Source organism: Chelonia mydas, chromosome 2, assembly GCF_015237465.2.
Source record: "Chelonia mydas isolate rCheMyd1 chromosome 2, rCheMyd1.pri.v2, whole genome shotgun sequence".
Lineage (NCBI taxonomy): Eukaryota > Metazoa > Chordata > Testudines > Cheloniidae > Chelonia > Chelonia mydas.
The window spans coordinates 259,616,951-259,639,865 of record NC_057850.1 but is presented as its reverse complement, the minus strand read 5'-3'; the positions used below and the strand labels follow the sequence as shown (position 1 = coordinate 259,639,865).

Genomic DNA, 22,915 nt, shown 5'->3' with positions numbered 1-22,915 from the left:
TGAGGGGGAGTGTGGTCTAATGGTTAGATCAAGACAGTGGGTGCCAGGACTCCTGTGGCAGCTTCCCGGCTCTGCCTCGGAGTGACCTTGGACAAGTCAGTTAATCACTCTGTGCCTCAGTTTCCCTCTCTGTGAGGTGAGGGTGGCAGCTTTGCCCTAGGTTGCCGTGGAGCTGCAAGGTTAATGAACAGCTGCCTGCAGAGCAGTGGGAGGAAAGGCCTTGGGGCTGTGAGCACAAACTGTTCTTTGGTCTAGTGCACTAACCAGTGTGTGTCTCAGATCCAGCCCAAGCCAGATTCTAGTGGGCTCTGAACATGGCCTTGTTTCATTACTGACCTAGGGGAAAACTCCCCTGTCCGCTGCATGCTGAGCCAGGGGCCAGCTGGGGTCAAGCCATGTGGCTCAGCTGAAATCAACGGAGCTACGTGGATTGACACTAGCTAAGGATCCTGCCTGGTGGCTCTCGGTGCCTATGTGGGATTCATGGAGGGAGGACAGCAGCGTATCAAAGTCATGAGGGTTCATTACATCTTGCCAGCTCAGAAGCCAGGCGGGCCTAGTTGTTGAGTCTTCTGAGATGAGCTACATGTGATGTGTCCATGTCCCTGGTTTTTGGGCAAATCCTGAGCCAGAAGACCCTCTGTCGCTGTAACAAACGGGCTCTTATGCTGCCCCCCACTGGATGGAATTGGAACTGCCCCACCTGTGTGTCACAGACCCTATCTTGCTAACTGAGATTCTCCTTCAATTATGCTTGTGGAGCGGACTGATCTCAGTTCTAGCCCCACTGAGGCCATGAAGTCCCACGTGGGCAGCAGGGAGCAGCATTCTCGCAAGTCCCAGTTGGCTTTGCGTTTGTGCAATGTTTGGGGTTTGTTTGCCAAGCCGGCAACAGCGTTAAAACCAATCGCAAACAGCGGGTGGGTGTAACTGCGAAAGCTTTATCAATATGCCGCAGTTCAGTGGAGTGGCCGAGCGGTGGCACCAAAGCCAAAGAAAGCAGCCGTGCTGTACTGCACAGGGACTGACACCAAGAACCATCTGCAGGTTGCTTCACTCGGTGTCAAAGCGAAAGACATGCTGGGCCCCGGGGATGATCTCACTTGGCAGCAGGGTGTCAACGCTGAACTCTGAAAATCTGTTCCTGCCTCTCATGAGCTATGCACGAGTGGGATTGCTTTTGTGTACCCGTGGAATGAGACACACTGTGAGATCAGTGTCATGGGCCTGCTGCCCGTAGTACTTTCCCCAACTCTACACACACACACACACACACACACAAAAGTTACAAGAATCTGAACAATTAAAAACGGGGGGGCATCTCAGGAACCCCTGGGCTAAGTGACCAATTTGCACCACTCACTCTAGCCTGGGCGGCCTGCTGATATACCAGTTGTAGTTAGATGAGGCCCTGAAACAAAAACCCTGTATCAGGGGCCTGGTATGAGGCCTAAGGTCTGAACTAAAGTAATGGTCAAGACTTCGTTAACATAAAGCAAAGTTAAGCTGTGAGCCAGAGGCAGGCCCTGCTTACAAAAGCCAGCAAGGAGAGGGCTGATGTTGCAAAAACACACATAGCCAAAAGGTCCTGGGTACTAGAGATATAAACATGTGCCAGGATGGTACCAAGAACGCTCGGATACGAGCACATTCCACACAGATAACAAGGCACATGCTGACCCATCTTAAAGACAGGGGCAAAAGGGTAATATGATGGATGGGGTTGTTTTGCTCTAACCAACATGAACAAGGTGAGAGGCGGCACCTTACTACGTAGAGGGGTTGTACCTCAATACGTCAGGAGTGAGGTGTAACTTGTTTGTACCTGTGCATAAGACTTTACCCCGAGGATATGTCTTTGTCTGGCCTAGGGGGCAGTGGTAAATCACGCCATGGACTGAGCCAGTCCATTGTCAGGGAGCACATATGTACTAGCAGAACTGTAGACATCTGCTCCGGGACGCTAGAGACTGTGTTTCGTTTGGCAATAAACCTGGCTCGGGTGCCTTCGTACCTCATCGGAGTCTGTGGTCCTTGGGGCTTCTCTCGGGGTCTGCTGTGCCAGCGATCTGCGCAGAGCCGGGGCAGCACGCAGAGGGAACACACGCACGCAGCTGACTGTTATCAACATTGGACACAGCAGAGCACCACACCGGTGACGTCTGACAACGTTGGTGATCCCGACCGCTGATCTGGTGAGTAAGTGAGCTGTCTGCTGTAGCAATCGCGATCTAACATGACAGAAAACCACGAGCTGGGGAACCCCCTTATCCTCTCCCTTCAAATCCCCACAGAGTTTGATAACTCGTGGACCCGCTGGATTGCCAGTAAAGGGGCATATGAATCCATATGAATTTAAAAAAGAAAATGGGGAACATGGACTAGCATTTGTAAAGCAATGGTAGAAACAGAAGCTCTAAGAAATAATAGAAGTAAAAAAGCTAGGATTTTGCAATGAATGTCCGTGGCAGTCAGATGGCTTAAACAACACGCCGACATACTGGCCAGGCACGTAATGGAGCAAACCAGGGAAGTACAAGGGATAACTAAAGCCTTGGAGGAAGCAACCCAGGCAGTCAAGCACTGGAAAGCCCAAGTTCTTTTAACAGGGCAACAGGCACTCCAGACTCACGATCTGCTCGAACAGATAAAGCAGGAAAACAAAAAATTGGAGACCGCTGCAGAAAACCTGCAGAAGAAAAACGTTCCGTCCCCTGTTGCTCAACAGACTTTGAGGGTTTTTCCAATCCCAGAAGGATGGGGGCAGAAATGGAAGCAGGTGGCCCTAGCTAAATTAAAAGATGGAACATGGGACGACTGGAATGGAGGCTGCACTGGGGACATGTGGATGACCCAGCTGGATCATCCTCTCTTGACCCGTGGGCAGGGGCCACTGCACCGCAACTGCCACCTTATGATGAGAACCAGGTTTTGGACAAACCCTCCCCAAAGCCTAGACCAATTCCTGTTAAAACAGGAGAAATGAGGGAAAATGGGAGAGAAAGCCCTACCACGAAACCTGACCCTGACACCCCACTTACACCCCACTTTACCCTTGACGCTACCCCACCAACTAGTGTTCCACCTCCATTGAGGTTATGGAAGGCAGTGGAAACCGCAACAAAAAAAATTAACAGACACTTGAAAACAGCCCTACCCCCATGGCAATTATGCAGAAAGGAAAATGGAGGCACCCAAGTGCGGTACAGATATACCTCACCCACCTCGAGCGAGCAGCTTAACAGCCAGGCTCGATGCTTTAAAAATTAATGAACTAATTGCATTAGCCGGAGCTGTCAGCCCCCCCCCTCCCCCCCCGCCTTCCAAGAATTTTAACGAGTCTATCGCATGGCTACATAAATGCTCGCAGTTGTTAAAAGCGGTGGGAATTGATGTTACAGGAACCAATTTTAGTACAAACCCCGTTGGGACCACTGAATTGTCATACCCTTGGTTTTGATGATGATGTTATGCAAATGGTTAAACGTGTGGGGCTCAAAAGCATTTTAAGTTATCCAGTGGATTAGCTGCACTTAAAGGAATTACAGGAATGGCAGGAGAGGCTCCGGCCAAGATGGCTGACAGAAGACAAACGTATGTTAGGTTAACAGTGGGGGATACTGATCTCGAGGATTTGAAGCAACCTGTTTTGGAGGCGCTGCTTTCTGGGGTGACCGAATGGATGAATGCTTGGTGCGAGAATGGAGGCAGGGACGTACCTTGGAATGAATGGACTGGAAAAGTGGAGCCTGCGGTTAAATAGCAGGAAGGAACTCCTGTCAATGAGCTGCGAACACAGGACATTGGAAAACCGGGGGTCCTGCACACTCTCCCTGTGGCCGTGGCCGGGGTAGGAGACGTCGTCGTGGAATGAACAGAGGTAGAGGAGTAAACAGAGAGAGTGAATGGGTGTCGCCTGAAACTTTGAAACAGGAGACTCCAGATCTTAAAGGGGAGAATGAGAAGCTGTGGGCGCAGCTACAGGCATGTCTGGTTGGCAAGGGGTCTCAAAAGGGGGAAGAAAAGGCAGCGATGAAGGTGGCTAAGGCAACTGTCTTGGTGTCTGGACGGAGTGATCCAATTGCTCGTCATTCACTACCACAGGACAGTGCTTCCTGCAACTCAGACTGTGTTTTCCAGCCCCCCATGGCAAGAGTTGTTTGGGGACCCCCACACTGAAGCGCCCGAGTCAGGGATGGGCTTGCAGATTTTCTATTGGGCGTAGGGGCTGGAGTGCCTATAGTAAAAGATCCATTTAATGTGTATCCAGTAGTGGATTCCGTACAGATCCAGGGCATATCAGGAACTAAGCAAACATACGGGGCATGGGTCACTTGCTGGAGGATTCTCTGCACCTTGAAGTCTTTAAACCATGATTTGAGGATTTCAATAGCTCAGACATAGGTGAGAGGTTTTTCACAGGAGTGGGTGGGTGAGATTCTGTGGCCTGCCTTGCGCAGGAGGTCAGACTAGATGATCATAATGGTCCCTTCTGACCTTCATATCTATGGCTCTATGAATCTATATGATGTTAAAACACTCCCTCTCCGGCTTGGTGTACGTACCCTTCAGGAGAAGTGTGCTACTGCAGGGAGAGACAATCTAATTGGGGCAGAAACCATCAAACGATTGGGATTAATTCTGAACGTCCCAAACATGTGTATCAGACAAACTCTCACTGTAACGGGAGAAACAAATAACGCTCACCTGATCCCTATGGGACTTGCTACTCAGACGGCGAAAGCAATAAAGCCCAAACAGCCACCTCCTGCACCAGAAGGCTGGGAAGGTTGGTGGGCTGCGATTCAAACCGTCCGGGCAGTGAACTCCCTAGATACAGGAAAAATACAAACCGCCGTTACAGTAGAAGGAGACAACCCCCATTCATCAAACAATACCCAATACCTCAGAAAGCAAAAGAATCTTTATGGCAAGTTATAGAAGAATTGGAAAAATGAAAATTAATTCGAAGGTGTTCAGCCCTAATGCGGCACCAATCTGGCCAGTCAAAGCCCTGCTGGCACATGCAGATTAACTATTGACTATCGGGGGTTAAACAGAACTGCCAAGCAGGGAGCCCCCAGGAATGGCTGCTTACTCAGAATTGTTGGAGGTGGTAACCCCTGACGTGAAGTGGTTCTCAGTACTCGACGTGGCAAACAGCTTTTGGAGTTTACCTTTAAACCCAGAGTCTCAATACAGAACATATTTTGTATTCCAGGGGATGCAATGTTGCTGGAATGTTTTGCCTATGGGGTACTGTGACGCACCCACAATATTTCATACTGTAGTGAGAAATATGAGAGAGAAGGAGGGGCTGTTACACACGGGAAGGATAGTCCAGGGTGTAGATGACATTTTAATCGTCAGTGAAACAGAGCAGGAACACAAAGTGTTAATGTGGCAGTTACTGACTTGCTGCCAAGCATAGGACTTGAAACTTAACCCCTCTAAATCCCAGATTAAAGAGAGAGAAGTGCAATATCTTGGAATTCGACTCAGTGCAGGGGGGAAGGTCTGTGGATAAGGAAAGGGTAAAGTGCGTTGTTAACCTCCCTATGCCAGTAGATACTAAATCTTTGCAATCTTTTTGGGGGTTCACTAACTTCTGCAGAGAGTTTATGGTTGGGTACGGAGAGAAGGCAGGTCCCTTGTACGAGGTACTTAAAAGACCACAGTGCACCTGGACAGAGGAGGTAACTAATGCATGGGAGAGCTTGAAAAAAGGGTTAATGGAGGCACCTACCTTGGTCGCCCCTAACAACGAATTCCCCTTTGTACTGTACCCTAGTGTTAAGAATTTCGGTATTGTTAGTGTGCTTACACAGGACACTGATGCTGGGGAGAGACCCACTGCTTATTATAGCAGAGCATTAACAGGTCCAGAAAGCAAACTGGAAATGTGTGAGCAAACTGCGCTCGCTGCCTACTGGAAACTACAAAAAGCTCAGGCAATTATCAGAGCGAGCAAGGTGATTATAAAGAGTCACCATGAGCTGGGAAAATTACTCAGTTAGGAAAACCTGTCTAAAGGACGTGTGAGAGGAGATAAGGCCATTCAATGGGTCTTTGCTCTCATGTCCGAGAATGTTCGATTAGTCCCATTAAAAGAACCTGAAATATCTGTATGGGGATTGACTATAAGCGATCGAGAGCATGTTTGTGAACCCCCTCCCACCCCCAACGGGAATCCAAAGCACACCCTGTCTTTAAAGCAACCCCAGCTGAACAGGTGATTGGAAAAACCATTTGGTTTGTGGACGGTAGCTCATATTACTCTGAAGGAAAACGAGTCACTGGTTTTGCAGGGATTTGTTTAACTGGAAACCTGCAAAGAGTTAACTTCTTCCAATACAAATTGAGCAAAGGGGGAACACAGTCTGCAGAAGTGTCAGTGGTCTTAGAAGTTTTAGCTAGAATGAAGAACAAGCAAACAGAGCTAATAATAGGAACTGATTCAGATTATGTTTCCAGGGAACCACCATCTACCTACCATGGTGGAGTAGTGTAGGTTTTACAGGAACTGACAGATCCAAAATTAAACACAAGACCTTATGGCAGCAAATAGAGAAATTGGCAGGGCAGTATCAGAGGATCCGGACGGTTAAAATAAAAGCCCATAAGAGAACAAGTCCATTGAAAAAGGGAAATGAACAAGCAGATAAAGTGGCTAAGGAAGCACCCCTCACTGAAACGCTGTGGGAGCCCACATCCATTGCAGTAATCACCCGGGCTCAGGCAAAACAAGAACAAGAAAGGGAAGAAAACAACCAGAAAGAAAAGGAGTACTTGTGGCACCTTAGAGACTAACCAATTTATCTGAGCATAAGCTTTCGTGAGCTACATCCGATGAAGTGAGCTGTAGCTCACGAAAGCTCATGCTCAAATAAATTGGTTAGTCTCTAAGGTGCCACAAGTCCTCCTTTTCTTTTTGCAAATACAGACTAACACGGCTGTTACTCTGAAACCAGAAAGAGCTACAGTTTTTACAGGACCTGCAGGCAAAAGATGACTTAATACAGCAATGGATAGTAGCAGTGGCAGGGTGCCCCATTGAGAAAGGAGGGAGACCGAATTCTGGCAAAACCAGAAAAGGAATGGGTCCTGGTAATCCCTCAGCAGATCCAGTACCTCCTTTTAGGGTGGGTCCATGGTTCAACTGTGGGAGGCCACCCAAAACAGGAAGAGGCATTAGAAAAATTTTAAAAACTGGGATGGTGGCCTGGAATGAAAGAGGATTTAAATCTGCATATTCATAGCTGTTTAACGTGCGCTAAGCAAGACACTGCTAGAAGAAAAAGACGTGGAGAGTTAATGCATCAAGCATTAAAAGGCCCCCTTCAATGTTTACAGGGTGATTTTGTGGGACCCTTGCCTACTACTCCTAGGGGAAAGATTTTTGTTGGTAATCCTGGATAGTTTTAGCACCACACTGGTGATGTCTGACAACACCAGTTTTCAGGCCGGTCTGGGAATGGATGTGAATTTTATACTTGGAGAAATCCCCATTAAACGGTCACTGCTACTCAGGCGGACCTAGGGTGCACCAATGGTGCTGCCCATCAAGATCATACAGGAAAAGCAGGCACCAGCCTCTCAGGGTGACAGCTGAACTGCGGTTTCTCTGCCCACAAGAGAGCTTCAAACTAACAGCAAGTGCTGAAGAAGTGGAAACATTAGACTGAAATGATAAAAGAATCCCCCATGGGTTAACAACGACCTTTGATCACAGACTCGGACGGCATGGGACAACCTTAGATTTTAACTTTGGGAGGAGAGGATGCATGTGCAGATGCATTTAATTATTTGCATTTCTTTCCCCCATTTTAAGGAATACGTACATAGTTACAACTGGGTCTCTTTTTGAACTGCCTATGGGATTAAACACCTGGGAAATTTAACATTGTTGTGGATCCTTAACTGCACCTTAGCAGTGACTGTTTCCTTTCCCCCTCCTCTGTGGCCAGATACAAATTCTTTGTGTGGTTTACTGCCCTCCCTCTTGTTTCAGGCTGGGGTAACTGCATGTAATCAAGTGGAGTTCCTGCAGGTTTATGACAACTGACAGCAGAATCTGGGCTTGTGTTTGTATAAGGATGGTGTAAAATGAAACTCTGACACTGCAAGCGCCCCAAGTCTGGTGGGGATGTTTGAAAACAGAGCCATGCTTTGTTTCCTGCACCCATCAAAATGACCTTGGTACAATAACGTGGTTGGAAAACTCACAAACATCTCAAGGCCCCATTCCTTGAGCTTCCCCTGCCGCAGCGAAGCAGTGGGACAAATCCAGGAGGTGTTACTCAGATCTCAAACAAAAGAACTCCTCTCTGACAAACTAATTCGGGGTTGAGGAGTTCATAAAATTGAACATCTCAGAACTACAGCTGGGCTGATGCATACGTTGCAGTATGGTCTATTGTGTCACTTTCTTCTTGTCCTTCAAATCACTGCAAGGAGGTCTCCAGTGGCCTGAAGACGTCGGAATGGGAAAGGATCGTGACATGTTCGCCATTGACATCACTTTACCTTTAGGCGGCTTATTTCTTTTTTTCTGTTGGTGTAACCGCTCGTTCAGCAGGTTGGTGTTTGTAAACTCCAGGTTCTGCTGTGCGGGAAAATTCCCAGGGGGAGTGAGACTGAGTGAAAACTGAGGCCAGAGTGTGAGCTCAGGGTCCACATCTGGAATAATTCCGCTGCAGTGGTGGTTGCCGTAGCGAGGAATTCTATAGAAATGCCCTGTAGACACCAGTGGGGTCACCCCCGGTTTAAACCAGCATAACTGAGATTGCAGGCTGGCCCATTTGGCTTCCGTGAACATTTGTTCCAAGGATCTGATTCTCTGGTCTGCTTCACACCCCTTGTGCCATTTTGGCAGCAGAAAGGAGCCACAAACTGAATAGAACTGGCCCCAGGGAGCTAAGTCCAGCATAAGAGGGTACCCTGGCCAGCACTGAGTGGCTGAAAGGGCTCTAAGACAGTCCCTAGCAAGGGAACGTGTCCAGGACAGGGAGGGAATATGACCAGGAATGCCTGGTGCTCTGGCTATTCGTGACTGACAAATGGCCCATAGAGGGCTGCTGCAGGCGGAGCAGCCCTAAGGGCTGCTCTAACTTGCCTGGGAAGTGAAACAATGGCTTACAGTCGCTTCTTTTCATACCACAACACGACCACAAACAGGGCTGGAGAACTGGGGCCTGGGCGAGGACCCCGCTCCTCCCCACGTAGTGGGCCCAATGTGGGGAGTGGCCGGCTTTAAGGCTTCAAGCCCAGGCCTAGAGGAAGTGGGAAGGGAGCAGCAGCATCTCCAGGAAGTTTTCCTGCTGACCAAGCCTCTGGTGGCCAGAGGGAGCCTAAGCTGGAGTGGGATCTAGGCCACCCTTTGACACGGGGCCGACCTGTGCGGACGCAATGAGAACATGGCACCTGCCCTTGCATGCAGGGACTCTGCTCCCAGCACAAGCCTCCCCAGCTACTTATGCTGATGATGCCCAAGGGCTGAGCAGGGCGCAGGCTTGGCGGGGGGATGGAGTCTGCTCGCACCCAGTGCAATATCAGCGTCTCCCTTACAACTTTCTCACGCGGCCGTATCAGAACCTGCTGGTGGTGGAGTCAGCTGTGAAACCCCAGTGGGCTTCGCTGGAGGAAAAGTATCAAGTCCATAATCTCAAAGGGCCAAATCCTGGTTCAGGCAAAATCGCCACTGCCTTCAGTGAGAGTTTGGCCACACCCAGGCCTTCAGGGTTGGGCTCGAAAACTTCACCCAAAATCATACACAGATGCAAATTATTCCACTAGCTGAGCCCAGACTATGAAACGATCTGGTCGGATCTGGCTGCCTGATAGGCCAACACGTCAAAGGGGTAAAAAATCCCAGGCAGCGCCAGGCTCCTTCCCTGGAATTTGAAGAGCGTTTTGGCAGGTGACTTTTCCCGTTACTCTTGGTCAGCAGCTTCAGAGCCCTGACTGGAACTGTGGCCTCAGTGACACCAGTGACAAAACCTCCACTGACTTCAATGGGGCCAGAACGCCAGGCAATGAGGAAATGGGCCTGTCTTAGGGCTTGGGCATCGGGTGTTGGGTTCATCACCACAAGAAGTTATTCACACGTCAGGTCAGTGAAGAGAAGAACACCAGAAAGCCAGGTCACGGGGGCTGATGGTTAAGATATGAAAAACAGCGATAGTAAAGTCTTGTGCCAATATTTTCAAACCTGTGTACCAACATCTTAGACACCTAAATACATATTTAAGCTTCTAAATACAATCGGTCGGGCTTTCTGCGGAGCAAAGCACCCAGCACTCTCACTGAGAATGGGTTTGGTCCCTCTGGAAATCAGACCGCTCTCAGACAAGCTGCCTGTAAATGTATCCAGGTGCCTGACTGTGTTTGGAGACACTGGTCTTTTATCATTGGTAGGTCCCAAAGCATATTACAAGGTGGGTAAGCATCATTGGCCCTGTTTTATAGATGGGGAAACTGAGGCACTTGAAGGGTTCCTCGTAGTGCTGAGGTCTCAGAGCACCAGGGAGCTGAGGCAGGAAATGTCTGTGATTTGGCAACACTTCTAGGCCCACAACTGGAGGCCTCTGCACAATAGTGAATTTCACAGTGCATTGCACCCTGTGGAGGTGGGGTTGAAATATGAGCTCAGGAGATCAGGGCAAATCCCTGGTCTTATCCCCAGGCTCGTTAATGTCCACACCGGGGAGATGGGATCTAGCATTTAAGTCTCATCTGAGCGATTCCCACACACTCAGATGTGCCCCAAGCCGCCAGCTCAGCGCTGGCCCCATGGCCCGCTCCGGCAGAGGGGCGAGTGGGACAGGAACAGGTGCCTCTGTGGCTTCCCTCCCCTATCCAGTGTCCGGCGCTCAGCCCAGGCCCTGCTGGGAGATGTTATTTATCCCCTCTCCCCCTAGGAAGCTGGGGAGGGTCTGTGCCGGGGACTGTGGCTGGCACATGCCGCCGGCATCCCACAGCAAGACCTGGGCAGAACTACATCTCCCAGCGTCCCCCTCTAGCAGCAGCCCACACGGCCCCTTCCTCTCAGGCTGTTACAAATGGAGATGGCTCTGATGTAGGGAGATGCCCCTCTGATTTGAGGACCATCTCGGCAAAGGGGGATTTGATCAGCCAAAGCAGTGACCCTCTGGAGCCCTGTTTGGGGTGCCCCGGCTTGACCCCCTCACTGGCTCTGAGGGCCACTCCCTCCCCATATCCCCTGCCCTTGCTATGCGCTGTGGCAGCTAATCTTCCCCAGCCCTGTATCCATCAGCTTGTGGAGCGGGGCAGGGGGCGGCCTGCACCGGCTGATTGGGAACTTGCTTTTGCAGGCACATGAAAACGTGAGCGATGGATCCCTGCGAGGTGGACAGATCAGGGTGACGGCTGCTGACCGGCTCCCAGCCCCGGACACCTCGCGTCACCTGCCGACATGTCTGAAGGGCTCTCTCGCAAGGTAAGGGTTGGGTGTGCGGTCAGACCCAAGCAGCTTGCGGTTACTTGTCCCCTGTTGGGCAGGATCAGTGCCCGGGGTTCCCTGTGGCCGTTCCCAGCCATCTAAACCGGACACCCCAAGCTCACCCAGGCCTCACCCCTGATTGAGGAGAACAGTCCCCAAGTCACCAATATGTTTATCATTGTCCCCCCCACCTCCCCCCAGATCGCCTAGTCCAATGGAGCAAAAAGACATGCCCCGTCTGCCTCTCTTGGCAGCTTTCAGACATTGGGAGGTGCCCGTCAGTCGTGGCCCCAGCACATCACAGACCAAGGCTGGTGCTAGGCCCTGACGGGGGTAAATTAAGCAATGTCTGACATGTCAGTAGGTATCTGATTTGAAAGTGCCTGAGGCCAGGGCTCTGGGAGTCATGGCCGATTATTCCCTGGTGTTTAATTTCCATGCTGGGCAGGGGGGGTGGGGAATCGAGACCTGGCCGCATGAGCAGGAACCATTCCTCTGAACCCCCCAGCATCGCAAGGGTTAACACACACACACACACACACACACACACTCTCTCTCTCTCGCTCTCGCTCTCGCTCTCTCGCTCTCTCCCATCCAGACAGCCTGAGAGACAAGACTCTTGTGTTCCCTTTGCCTGTGTGTTAAACACAAATCTCCAGCCCAGCAACAGGAGACAAAGGAAAGGACCGGGTAGCTCAGGCAGCTCTGTCTATAAATCCCTAGCATCAGCTGTGCCTTTCCCTGTCTTTGTCCTATTATGGGGGTCGATTCTGCCGGGCACGGAGCCTCCCTCAACTCCCACTAGCTGCACAGAGAGCGGAGAGTGCTCAGCACCATCCAGGGGGAAAGGTGCACTTCTCAGGATCAGCCCCGTTGCCTTATACCCCAGGGACCTGACTGGCTTCTACAGAGCTGTTCTGGCCCTAGGCTTTACCTTAGGTGGGGAGCCAAGGGCAGGCTTTTCTGACCCACCTGTCCACTGGCTTCAAATGTTCATCCCTGCCTTCTCTCTCTATTGATCACTTGCCGTGGAACGACAGGTATGCACATTGCTCCACAGTTCCACGCCCTTCCGTTCCCCGTTCCTCCCAGGCTGGTAGAAACAGCTTCGGTGTGTTCTGGCTCTGGGAAAGTGCCTTGAAGCCATGAGTGGGGCTTTACGTGCAATAGGGACAGGGCACGTTCTCGTTAAGGTAGATCACAAACTGCGCTGTCCGTGGCCTCGTAAACATTAGACGCGGGAGGAGAGATGAAAAAGGGTGGGACTGTTCAGCTGAAAATAGAGGTGCGTGAGGGGGGGAATATGAGAGAGGTCGAAAAAACCAGGACTGGGGTGGAGAAAGCGAACATTTCCCCCTTCACACAACACAAGAACCAGGGTCACCCAATGAAATTAATGGGCATCAGGTTTAAACCAAACCAAAGGGCGTTCTTCTTCAGACAAGCCACAATTAACCTGTGGAACTCATTGCCATGGAATATTGTGAAGGCCAAAAGTATAACTGGGTTAAAAAAAAGAGTTAGATAAGTTCATGGCAGACAGGTCCATCAACAGCTATTAGCCAAGATGGTCAAGGATGTAACCCCATGATCTGGGTGTCCCTAAACCTCCAACTGCCAGAAGCATCTGGCAGTGGCCACTGTCAGAGAAAGGATACTGGGCTAGACACATAGGCGCCGACTCCATGGGGAAAAAATGGTGGATGCTGAGCACCCACCGGCAGCCCCCCATCAGCTCACTCCCACCCCACCCCCAGCGCCTCCCACCCACTGGCAAGCCCCACTGATCAGCGCCTCCTCACCCAGCCTCCTGCACGCCATGATCAGCTGTTTCACAGCGTGCAGGAGACTGGGGGGGGTGAGGGGAGGAGCGAGGATGCGGTGCGCTCCGGGGAGAGGGCGGAACTGGGCAGGAAGAGGCAGGGCAGGGTGGAGCAGGGGCAGGAAGAGGTGGTGCAGGGGTGGGGCCTTGGGGGAAAGGGTGGAGTGGGGGTGGGGCCGGGGCAGAGCCGGAGGTTGAGCACCCCCAGCACTTTGGAAAGTCGGTGCCTGTGGCTAGATGGACCATTGGTCTGACCCAGTACAGCCTTTCTTATGTTTTTAATATTCTGTTATGTAATTGAGTCCATCCATGACAATGCAAAATTGTTTCTTATTGTACATGACTGGGCAGAGCTCAGTTATCTGGATAGGGTGAAATTCACCCTGTGCAAGGGATCAGCACAAGTGGAACTTGAATGGTGCCTAGATCTTGTAGGGCTGAAATGGGATGTAACTGGTCTTTGTGCTGGTCCCTACAGGGGGTGAATTTCACCTGTACTTTCTCACCAGTTCTGAACCTTATTCAGTTCTTGGCCTCAAGAATATCCTGTGCCAATGAGTTCCACAGATTAATTAGATGTTGCATTTTTTTAAAAAATGCTGTCTTTATGTCCATTGTAAATCTGTTGCCCTCTCTCTCCATCCTTTCTAAAGCGAGGTTTCTAATAGGGAAGGGATCCTCAAGGGTTATTATCATCCCGCACACTCAGATGGTGACCTCCAGACCCAAGTCCAACACTTTCCCTGTAGCAACTTGGGTATGTAGAAAAATCAGGGTAAGAGACTGGTAAGGAGACAAGACGGAAGGAAGCTTGTTGAATGCGATCTAGTTAATGGCCAACCGGGACCTATTATTAGGCATGGAGTGAATAGGCAGGGCCAGAAGGATTCCTGTTCTAATCCCATTCACTTCACTGGAGCTGTCCCAGGGGTGGATCTGACCCAGTGTTTTGCCTGTCTCCATCATAGATGATAAACTTTCCAAGCTCCTCTTCCACAATGGCGGGGGGAGATACCCAGAGGGCCTCTGACAGGGAGCTAGCAATGGTGGTGTGTGAAAAGTCCAGTGCGGTGCTGGGACTGTGTCTAGACAGAGGCTCTGCTCTGCTCTGCACCCGCTCCCACCCGCTTGCAGTGAGAGGGCTAAGGGGGGCAGAAGGGTCTGACGTGGCTTCCATAGCGGCAAACCCAGCATTTGGCACTGCCCGAGCTGGTCAGGTGGCCATCTTTTCACGAGGCAAAAGTGGGACACGTGCAGGAGCCCCGCCCCCCTCCATGGCCCCGCCCCTGCTCCTGCTTTTCCCCTCTAGGCCCTGCCCCCTACTCCTCCTCTTCCCCCTGAGGCCCTGCCCTCTGGCCAGGAGAGAAGCCAGAGCTGGGCAGTGATAAGAGCCACCCAAGGCCCCACCCCTGCTCACTCCTCTCTGCCCCCTGCATTGCTCACCCATAGGGCTGGTAAAAAGGCCCTCCCACTTTGAAAAGTAATGGGGCCATGGGCCCTTGGCCGGCATCCTGGCCAAATTCCAGCTCTGATCATTCTGTCCTGCCTCCCTGAATTCCCCCGGCAGCTTCAGCAGGAGACAAGATTCTTCTTACTTCCTGCCCCAGCCACAGGTCCGGACTTTTGAGTGAAATGCCCTGGAAAGTTGCCTTAGTCACCACTGTCAGTTATCTGTTTGGCAAGTTGGAAAGGCCCCTGGATGGTTCGTTGCCCCACGAGCCACCGGACTGAACTAGAGGGGAACTGAAAAAAAAATCCAGAAACCGGCAACAGCTGAGGTTTTAAAACATGCCAACAGACAAAGGCAGCGGTTAAAAAAAGCAGCTCTGATTTCAGTCTGACTCATGGAGACGTGCCCAGCGTCCTGCTGCCATCTCCCTCTTCTCCCCCCGTCGGGGCCAATCACGCCTCGCGCCGGCTGTTGATAGTACAGTCCTTCAGAGCACCGAGAGGCCCCAGCTGAAAGAGACTGACCCTTCCCCAAGGGACGTAGTCTCATAGACAACACAGGCCATGGATGGAAGGGGAAACAGAGGCACAGAGAGTGGAAGGGACTTGCACAAATCGCCCAGCAAGTCAGCAGAAGACCCAGGAACACAACCCAGTTCTCCTGTATCCCAGCCCAGCCCTCTGTCCACTGAACCGTATCTTGTCTTAAAATTGGATTGTGCACTCCTGGGGACGGGACTGTGTCTCCCCATGTGTTTGTTTAGCCCCTGGCCCAGTGTGGGCCCATGCGCGGGTGGGTGCTGCTGTTCTATAAATGAGACTAATCACACCAAACATGCACTCATTGCTGTTTCAGGTCCCAGTGACGTTTGACGACGTTGCCGTCTATTTCTCTGAGGAGGAGTGGGAGATTTTGGCAGAGTGGCAGAGGGAGCTTTACAAGGAGGTGATGAAGGAGAACCTGGAGACTGTGCTTTCTCTAGGTAAGGCACTCATCTGCCTTCCCTGTACCCGGTTCCTCCCTCCTGCGTTACTTTGGACAGGATTTGCCAGTGTTTTGTGTTACACTGTAATGAACTGGCTGGGGTGCAGAGGTGCACACTGCCCGCTAGTGGATGAGATTAGAACTGGCCAACTGTGTGTCCTAGGCCCCATACTGCTAACAGCTAAATAAGATTGTCCTTTAGCTCAGGTAGTAGAAGATTGTGCTTTCGGAGCAAGGGGAGCCATGTCATAGCACCATCTCACCCCCAGATTCCAGCTGGCTGTGACAAGCAAACTAGTTAGAACAGTGAAGTCCCAGAGAGCCCTGGGTCTGTTACAATGCACGTGTAGAATTACACACTTTCCTTCTCACGTTCCTCCCAGTGACATTCAAGGAAATAAAAAAATATATTGATAGCTTAACGAAATGTCCCCCAATTAAACTCCCACTGTGGGGCATAAGTGGTTAGACTGTGTGGAAGGCTTTGTGGAAGAAGGGTGTCTCAAGAAAGAGCCGGCGTCACCAACTCGCGTGATATTATCATTCATATTGTGATATTTGCTGTTCTTCTTAAAGCCCCAACTCCTGGAATCAGGTGATTACATGAGAGTCTCAGCTTTCCTTAAAAGAAAAAGTAAGTTTCTAGCCCTCCTGGTCTCGGAGAAAAGCTCTGCTGAGTTTCTCAGAGACTCCTCAATCTGAACTCTAAAGCTTGTCATCGTCTTTCTCGGGAAGGATTCCAGATCCCCAGGCCTGGCGTCGTGTCCCTGATGGAGCAAGGAGGAGAGGCCTGTGTCCAGTATCCCAAGGACCCTGCACCTGAGACCCACTTTGGGGGTAAGTGTATGGCTCACAAGGTTCTGTGGGCCAATCTGACGTGCGGTCTGTTTCTCTTCTCCTGAAGGTTTTGCACAGGCTACGTCGGGGTGGCCAAACTGCAGCTCTTTTACCATTAAAGTGAGGCTCACAGAGCCCCCCAGGCCTCTCCCACTCTCTGCCTACCAGACGGGGGCTGAGAGGAGAGCTCAGGGCTTCTGTCCTGCGGTGGAGTGGTAGGGCTAGGGTCTTCTGCCAGAGATGACTGGTGCCTGCTGAGGGGGGGCACAATTTAAAGGTTCGCCCCCCCAATAGCTTGAGTCATGCCGCACCAGGCATGCCCCTTCTCTTCTCCTCAGGGGGGTGTTAGCTCCCCGTGGAGAGGCAATGGCAAACAGCTGGGAGCTGCAGGGAGGGGCCTCTGCTTTAGCTCTGTGGGGAGCGTCAGCCACAAAAACTGCAGCTTTCCTTGCAGCTCCCAGCTGGTTTCTGCTGCCTTTCCCCACAGCTGCAGCTCCACGTGCCGGCTCCAGCAGCTGCTGTGCAGGTCTCACCATGTGACCAAGCAGGGCCAGCAAACCCTGGCAAATATCTGGGGGGTACGTGCCTCCACGTGCCCCCCATGCATCGCCCCTGGCTTGTGCCCCACGGGTGGGGGGGGGGGGTCTCAGGGATTCAGCCCCGGGGAGGTATGTCTGCTGGGGCTCGGGGCTTCAGCAGGAGCAGGGCTGAAATCCCGAGCCCCAGCAGGTGCACCGCGTCTCTCAAACTTCTGAAGATTGTCGTATGCAGCTCGGAGGGTCAGTAAGTTTGGCCACCCCTGGGCTACTATAAAATCTGTACCCAGCATCTCAGACAAAATCCTGGTGGAGCGGAACCATGTTCCCGCTGTTCCCCCTAGGACGCCCAGGGCTTGAATTGTAGTGGGACATGGTGAGCGGTACAGTGCTCTGAGACCCAATGCCGTGACACACAAACTAGTACCAAAGGACTGGCCACGCCCACAACCACCCCAACACTGTGGTTACCCATGAACGTGTAAGACAGAGAGAGACGTCCCCGAGTGATTGACCTGCCCCCGCTGCCCAAGCGCCCTCCAGCCCCAGGAGGTGAGTGGCCAGGACAGCACCCCCAACAGGGCCATTTGCACTGCGCGGACTGAGCAGTGAGGGGCGGGGGCTGGGCTGTTTCAGCGAGTCAGTGGCACCAGGCTGTATTTGAACCTTTCAGGAGACGGCTTGCTAGGCCCTGACCAAGAAGCGGACGCCATCGACCGGGTTGCTGAGCAGCCTAGAGAAGCCCCTTCTCTCCCCAGCTGTGATGCACGTGTCCAGGGGGGCTGGAGCAGCTGCAGTGAGTTTGGACCACGGGGGCAGCCTGGGTTACTGGGCCACTGGGGAGCTGGCTCTGGAGCAATGCACGACGGGCGCGAAGACACCTCCGGGCTGCAGCCGAACCAGGCAGAGGAGCAGCCGCGCCTGCGCCCCAGGGGCCAGGGCAGCGTGGCCCCACAGCACCGCCCGGGCGGTGAGCAGGAGGCGAGGTCATTGCAGCGCCCGCACTGCGTGAAGAGCTTCGCCCCGCGGCCCAGGCTCGCCGAGCACCTGCGGACGCACTCGGGTGACAGGCCCTTCAAGTGCCTGGACTGCGGCAAGACCTTCGGCAAGCGCTCGGCCTTCGTGGTGCCCTGCCGCAGCCACACGGGCCAGCGCCCCTACCCGTGCCCGGCCTGCCAGCAGCGCTTCAGCCACCGCTCCCGTCTCCTTGCGCACCAGGGCACGCGCACGGGCGAGGAGCCCCACGCCTGCGCCCAGGGCGGGAAGAGCTTCGTCAAGCGGCGCACGCACACCGGGGAGAAGCCGTACCGCCGCACCACGTGCGAGAGGACCTTCATCCTGCGCTCCAACCTGGTGCCGCACCTGCGCACCCGCTCCGGCGAGCGCCCCTACCGGAGCGCCCAGGGCCAGAAGGGATTCATCCGCCACCAGCGCACCCACACCGGGCACGGGGAGCGCCCCTACCGCTGCCTCAAGTGCGGCAAGGGCCTCCACCAGCCGACCAACCTGGCCACTCACCAGTGGACTCACCTGGCGGAGAGGGCCCTGCCGTGCAGCCAGCCGGGCCGGGCCTTGCTGAGCCCCAGGGAGAGCTGGGAGCAATGTTCCCTCTAAATTTTTGACAGGCCGTGTGCGCAAAAAATTTCTTCTGTGCAAATGGCTGTGCGCGCGGTGTGTCGCCGTGTGCGCGGGGTTTGGGATCTGTGTGCGCACGCACATGCGCACAGCTTGGAGGGCACGGGGCCTAGGAGGGAAGCAGCCGACGCGGTCGGAGGCTGGCGGAGCCGGCTCCGGTTCAGCCAGGCCTGCATTCCTCTGGAAACACCAACAGGCTCCTAGGTGGGCAACACTCAGCCAAGCAGCGTACCTTACCCAGCAGCCAGAGCGCGGCTCGGCTGAGCACCCGCACGGGCCTCTCTGCAAACTGGTGTGAGCACACGCATGGTCCGGTCCTGCTGCTCTGATTATTGCTTTGTACTGCAGAATCATGGTCCTAGGCCAGGGGCTAGGCGCTGTACAACACAGATCAGAAAGGCCATCCCTGCCCCAATGAGCTTACTTCTAAGAGAGGAGAAAACAAACAGCTGCAGACAGACAGGCGGGGAGCACAGGGAAACAATGAGACAGTCCTGGTCAGCAGGATCAGCAGTGAGCTCAGCACCCCCACTGCCGAACCAAACCGGTGTCAAGTTTCCTAGAGAGTTTTCCTCTCCCACAGTGTCAATACCTTCCATCTGTCTCTGCCCTTTACCTCCTCCGTTGCAGCGAGCCACGCACACAGGCTGGGCGTCTCTAACTCCTCTCTCCCTCTCTCTCCCCTTCTGGCAGTTGTAAAGCCCTCATCACTGCAAACCCCACCCAAGGAAGGGCTCAGTCATAGTTTACCTGCATCGCACTCTGCCTGAGCTACCAAACATTAGCCAGACTGGGGTGCTGCTCTTTCTCCTGGGCATGTGTCTTTGAGTCCTGTTGCTCTCTGGGAGGCTGGCTGTGCACTGCAGATGCATTAGGTCCTCCAGCTGGGCTCTCCGTGTGGGCACCATAGCACGTGTTTCACAACCACTCTGCTGGCACCCTGCACTTCTTTAGTTTTTGCTCACCTCACAACAAGCTACCTCAACAACCAAGCTAAAGCTACCTCAGCCCCCTTCTGTTCCCGGCATCTCTCCTTGCACATGTTCCTCTCTGTGGAGTCTTCTCGCAGCCAACGTGTCGCCAAAGGGCTGCTCCCAAACACAGCACAGGCTCGGCATCAGTCCTTACCAATGGGGGACATCCAGCCCCAGGACAATATACAGCCACCGTTTCCTGGTGTGGGTGCCACCTGCACAGGACCCGCTTGGTCCGGCCAGTTCATCTCCCCTACCCCTGCTAGGCAGGCATGTTAATCAACGGCCTCCTGTTGTTACAAGGCTGCTGTGGGAGACCCCCTCGGAGGCTAGCAGAGTGTTAGGGATCCGGCCCGCGGGCCGTAGTTTGCCCATCCCTGCCCTAGGAGGTTAGCAGAGTGTTAGGGCCTTTTCACTCACCCTTAGGACACAGGATGACAAGATGTCTCTTGGCTCCCAGCTATATGAACCTGTAATATCCAAATGCAATTGACGTCACCCGTTTTACTGGGATCCTCCTCCATTTAGAACCCAAAAAGTCAGCGACAGAAGGACCTAGTTAAATCACATCATGTTTATCCCAGCGGACAACACAAAGCTGTTCCCCGTTCCATATTTTCCATGCCTTTGCCAGGCCAGTCTTCAGTGGTTCCAGAGACAGGGCTTCCACTGCTGCTCTTGGGGAACCCCATGCGCTGGGTGTCCCTAAAGCTCTGACTGCCAGAAGCCGGGATTGAACAGCAGGGGATGGATCACTCAAAAATTGCCCTGTTCAGTTCACTCCCTCTGAAGCATCTGGCACTGGCCGCTGTCACAAGACAGGATACTGGGCTAGATGGACCATTGGTCTGACCCAGTGTGGCCGTTCTTATGTTCTTAAACTAGTCCCCAATGTAACAGAAGTCAGGGGTAAGACGCTTGTGTCCTTAGAGCGTTGAGAAGCTATCGGGGGCAGCAATGAGCACCAGTTTTCTATGCAGACCTGGCCATGCAGTCTCTGCAGAGTCAAAGACCAACACAGGGTGGGTTCCCCCATCGCGCTGCTGTTCACATTTTGCTAAGTTCTTGCCGTTTTCATGCTCTAGCTGTCCTGTAACATAGGGAGAGACACAGCCCAGGGATTAGGCCACTAGAAACAGCTGAGTTCCAGCCCTGGCTCTGACAGTGATACCTGGGGCAAGTCACTTAACCACTCTGTACCTCCACTACTTCCTCTGTAAAATGGGGGTGAGGATATTAACCTTGGGGGAGAGATGTCATGTAGAGTCATTAGGGTTTGTACCATGTTACCGTGCTTGGCTCAGGTCTATGAGGGACAGGGAGGGTCAATTCCACTGAAATCCACAGAGCTGCCTCAGTTTCTGGCCATAGATCATTTGGCCCTGAATCGCTGCGGTTTCAGGAAACAGAGGGAATCTTCAGTGAAATTACTAAGCGGAAGGATGTTTCAAAACATGACATTTTTGAATAACAGGGAGTCCACACTGTGTTTACAGGCAGAAAATGCAAAATAGTCATTATTATTATGAATCATTAATACTAATAACAACAAACAGACAAAATGATGCTTGTTACATGGCTGTTTGAGGGGTGCAAGGTAGGAATATTGCTTTACTTACCTCCCCCGACTTTATTTCTGGTACTAGACTGTTTGCTATGCCAACATTTCTGTGAGCACAGATTCATTTCTAGGTTTCAGAGTAGCAGCCGTGTTAGTCTGTATTTGCAAAAAGAAAAAGATTTGATTTGATTGGGGATTGGTCCTGCTTTGAGCAGGGGGTTGGACTAGATGACCTCCTGAGGTCCCTTCCAACCCTGATATTCTATGATTCTATGAAAAGGAGTACTTGTGGCACCTTAGAGACTAACCAATTTATTTGAGCATAAGCTTCGTGAGCTACAGCTCACTGAATGCATCCGATGAGGTGCCACAAGTCCTCCTTTTCATTTCTAGGTCTGACTCTAATGCCACCCGTGGCAGAGGGCTGAAGTGAGGTGATGGAGCCTTTAGGACGGACCCTCTATACACTTGCTTTCCTAAGTTTAAGGCAGACACTTAGGGCCAGCATCTGATCTCAGTTATGCCAATATAAATCTGCAGTGACTCCTCCTAAGTCATCAGTCAGACCCTGAGGTCAGAAATGCCCCTCAGTCCTGTATAAGCATGTAACTATTGGGCGGCATTTCCTTCTCGTGGTATGGGAGTGTGTGTGTCAGTCCAGTCTGGAAACTCTTGGGCTCTGTTTTTGCACGTGATAATGGCCCCGAACATCTGGTGGTAATTATCTAGTAACCTGAAAGCTCTTTGGCAGCTGTACTAGTTTATCTTAAGGCAGGACCCCCTGATCCTCCCTCAAAACAGAGACGTGAACAGAACTGCAAATGCACCGGCTGCATCCCAGAATTCAACGCCGTAGCCAGTTTGCATAATGGAAAATTGCTTTATCCCGGACCCCCTGCCTTTCCATTAGCTGTTTAATCTCCTTCTCGTCCTAACCCCGTTAAGCCCCTCCACTACAACTGTATTGTGTGTCAGCCATTTTGCATTGTCACACCAGCAGTGAACATATGACATTACAGCAAGCATGTGAACATTCAAAATGGCTGCTGCTGGGGCCTGCTCCTTTAATTTGGGGGCTTTTTCCAAATCTCTGGCCATTCCCAGCCCAAGCACTGTTTGTAGAGAGAGGATCTTCTTGCTGCTTACAAAGCCAAGGGAAGGCTGGGTGGAGGGGGGAAGGGTCATAGCTTTTGATCTCTGGGTTTAAAACTGGATGTAAATAAATATCATACGAACTCAAGTCAGGAATAAGGATGATTTGTTATTTGTGTATTTGGGGGGGTTCTTCACTTTTTAAAGGATTATGTGTTGAGAAATGTATTGAATTGTATTTTAAATATATCTGTGTGTATCTAACGTCACCTAATTTCTAATATTTAAATGTCGGTGAATAATCAAATGGTTGTTTCTATGTTGGTCATTGATGTTAATGAATTTTACTGTAAATATATCCAGGAGATAAAACTGACCAGCTACTGCTTTAAAAGGGACTTTTTCCTCCCCGTGCCTCGGCCTGGGTTTCTTTTTAATGTTCCGGTGGAGTATAAGTAATGCAAAAACCATAACTAATCATGTGTGAATGTCAGGCAAGGGATCATTATGATTTATTTTGTGCATGTGATAAAGGCAAATGCTTTAAATAAAAACCAAACCAG

At 51.9% G+C, this 22,915-nt stretch overlaps 1 protein-coding gene across 2 annotated transcripts; it reads left to right on the top strand.

The window, feature by feature from the left end:
- The first annotated feature begins 1,534 nt into the window (after positions 1-1,534).
- On the top strand, positions 1,535-21,503 carry LOC102940696 (zinc finger protein 316). Of its 2 annotated transcripts, XM_043541825.1 has the most exons (5): positions 1,535-2,195; positions 11,334-11,458; positions 15,589-15,715; positions 16,453-16,554; positions 17,764-21,503. In XM_043541825.1, exons 2-5 carry the CDS (start codon positions 11,435-11,437, stop codon positions 18,702-18,704), a joined length of 1,194 nt encoding a protein of 397 aa, XP_043397760.1. In that variant the 5' UTR covers positions 1,535-2,195; positions 11,334-11,434; the 3' UTR covers positions 18,705-21,503. The 2 variants fall into 2 exon arrangements, with proteins under 2 accessions (XP_043397760.1, XP_043397759.1); XM_043541824.1 differs by lacking the exon at positions 1,535-2,195 and having other exon boundaries at positions 11,030-11,458.
- The last annotated feature ends 1,412 nt before the right edge of the window (positions 21,504-22,915 follow it).

Coding starts and splice junctions, on each gene's coding strand:
- LOC102940696 (XM_043541825.1), top strand. CDS start 11,435: ATGTCTGAAGGGCTCTCTCGCAAG. Junction 11,459..15,588: donor CTGAAGGGCTCTCTCGCAAG/GTAAGGGTTGGG, acceptor TTGCTGTTTCAG/GTCCCAGTGACGTTTGACGA. Junction 16,555..17,763: donor ACCTGAGACCCACTTTGGGG/GTAAGTGTATGG, acceptor TGAACCTTTCAG/GAGACGGCTTGCTAGGCCCT.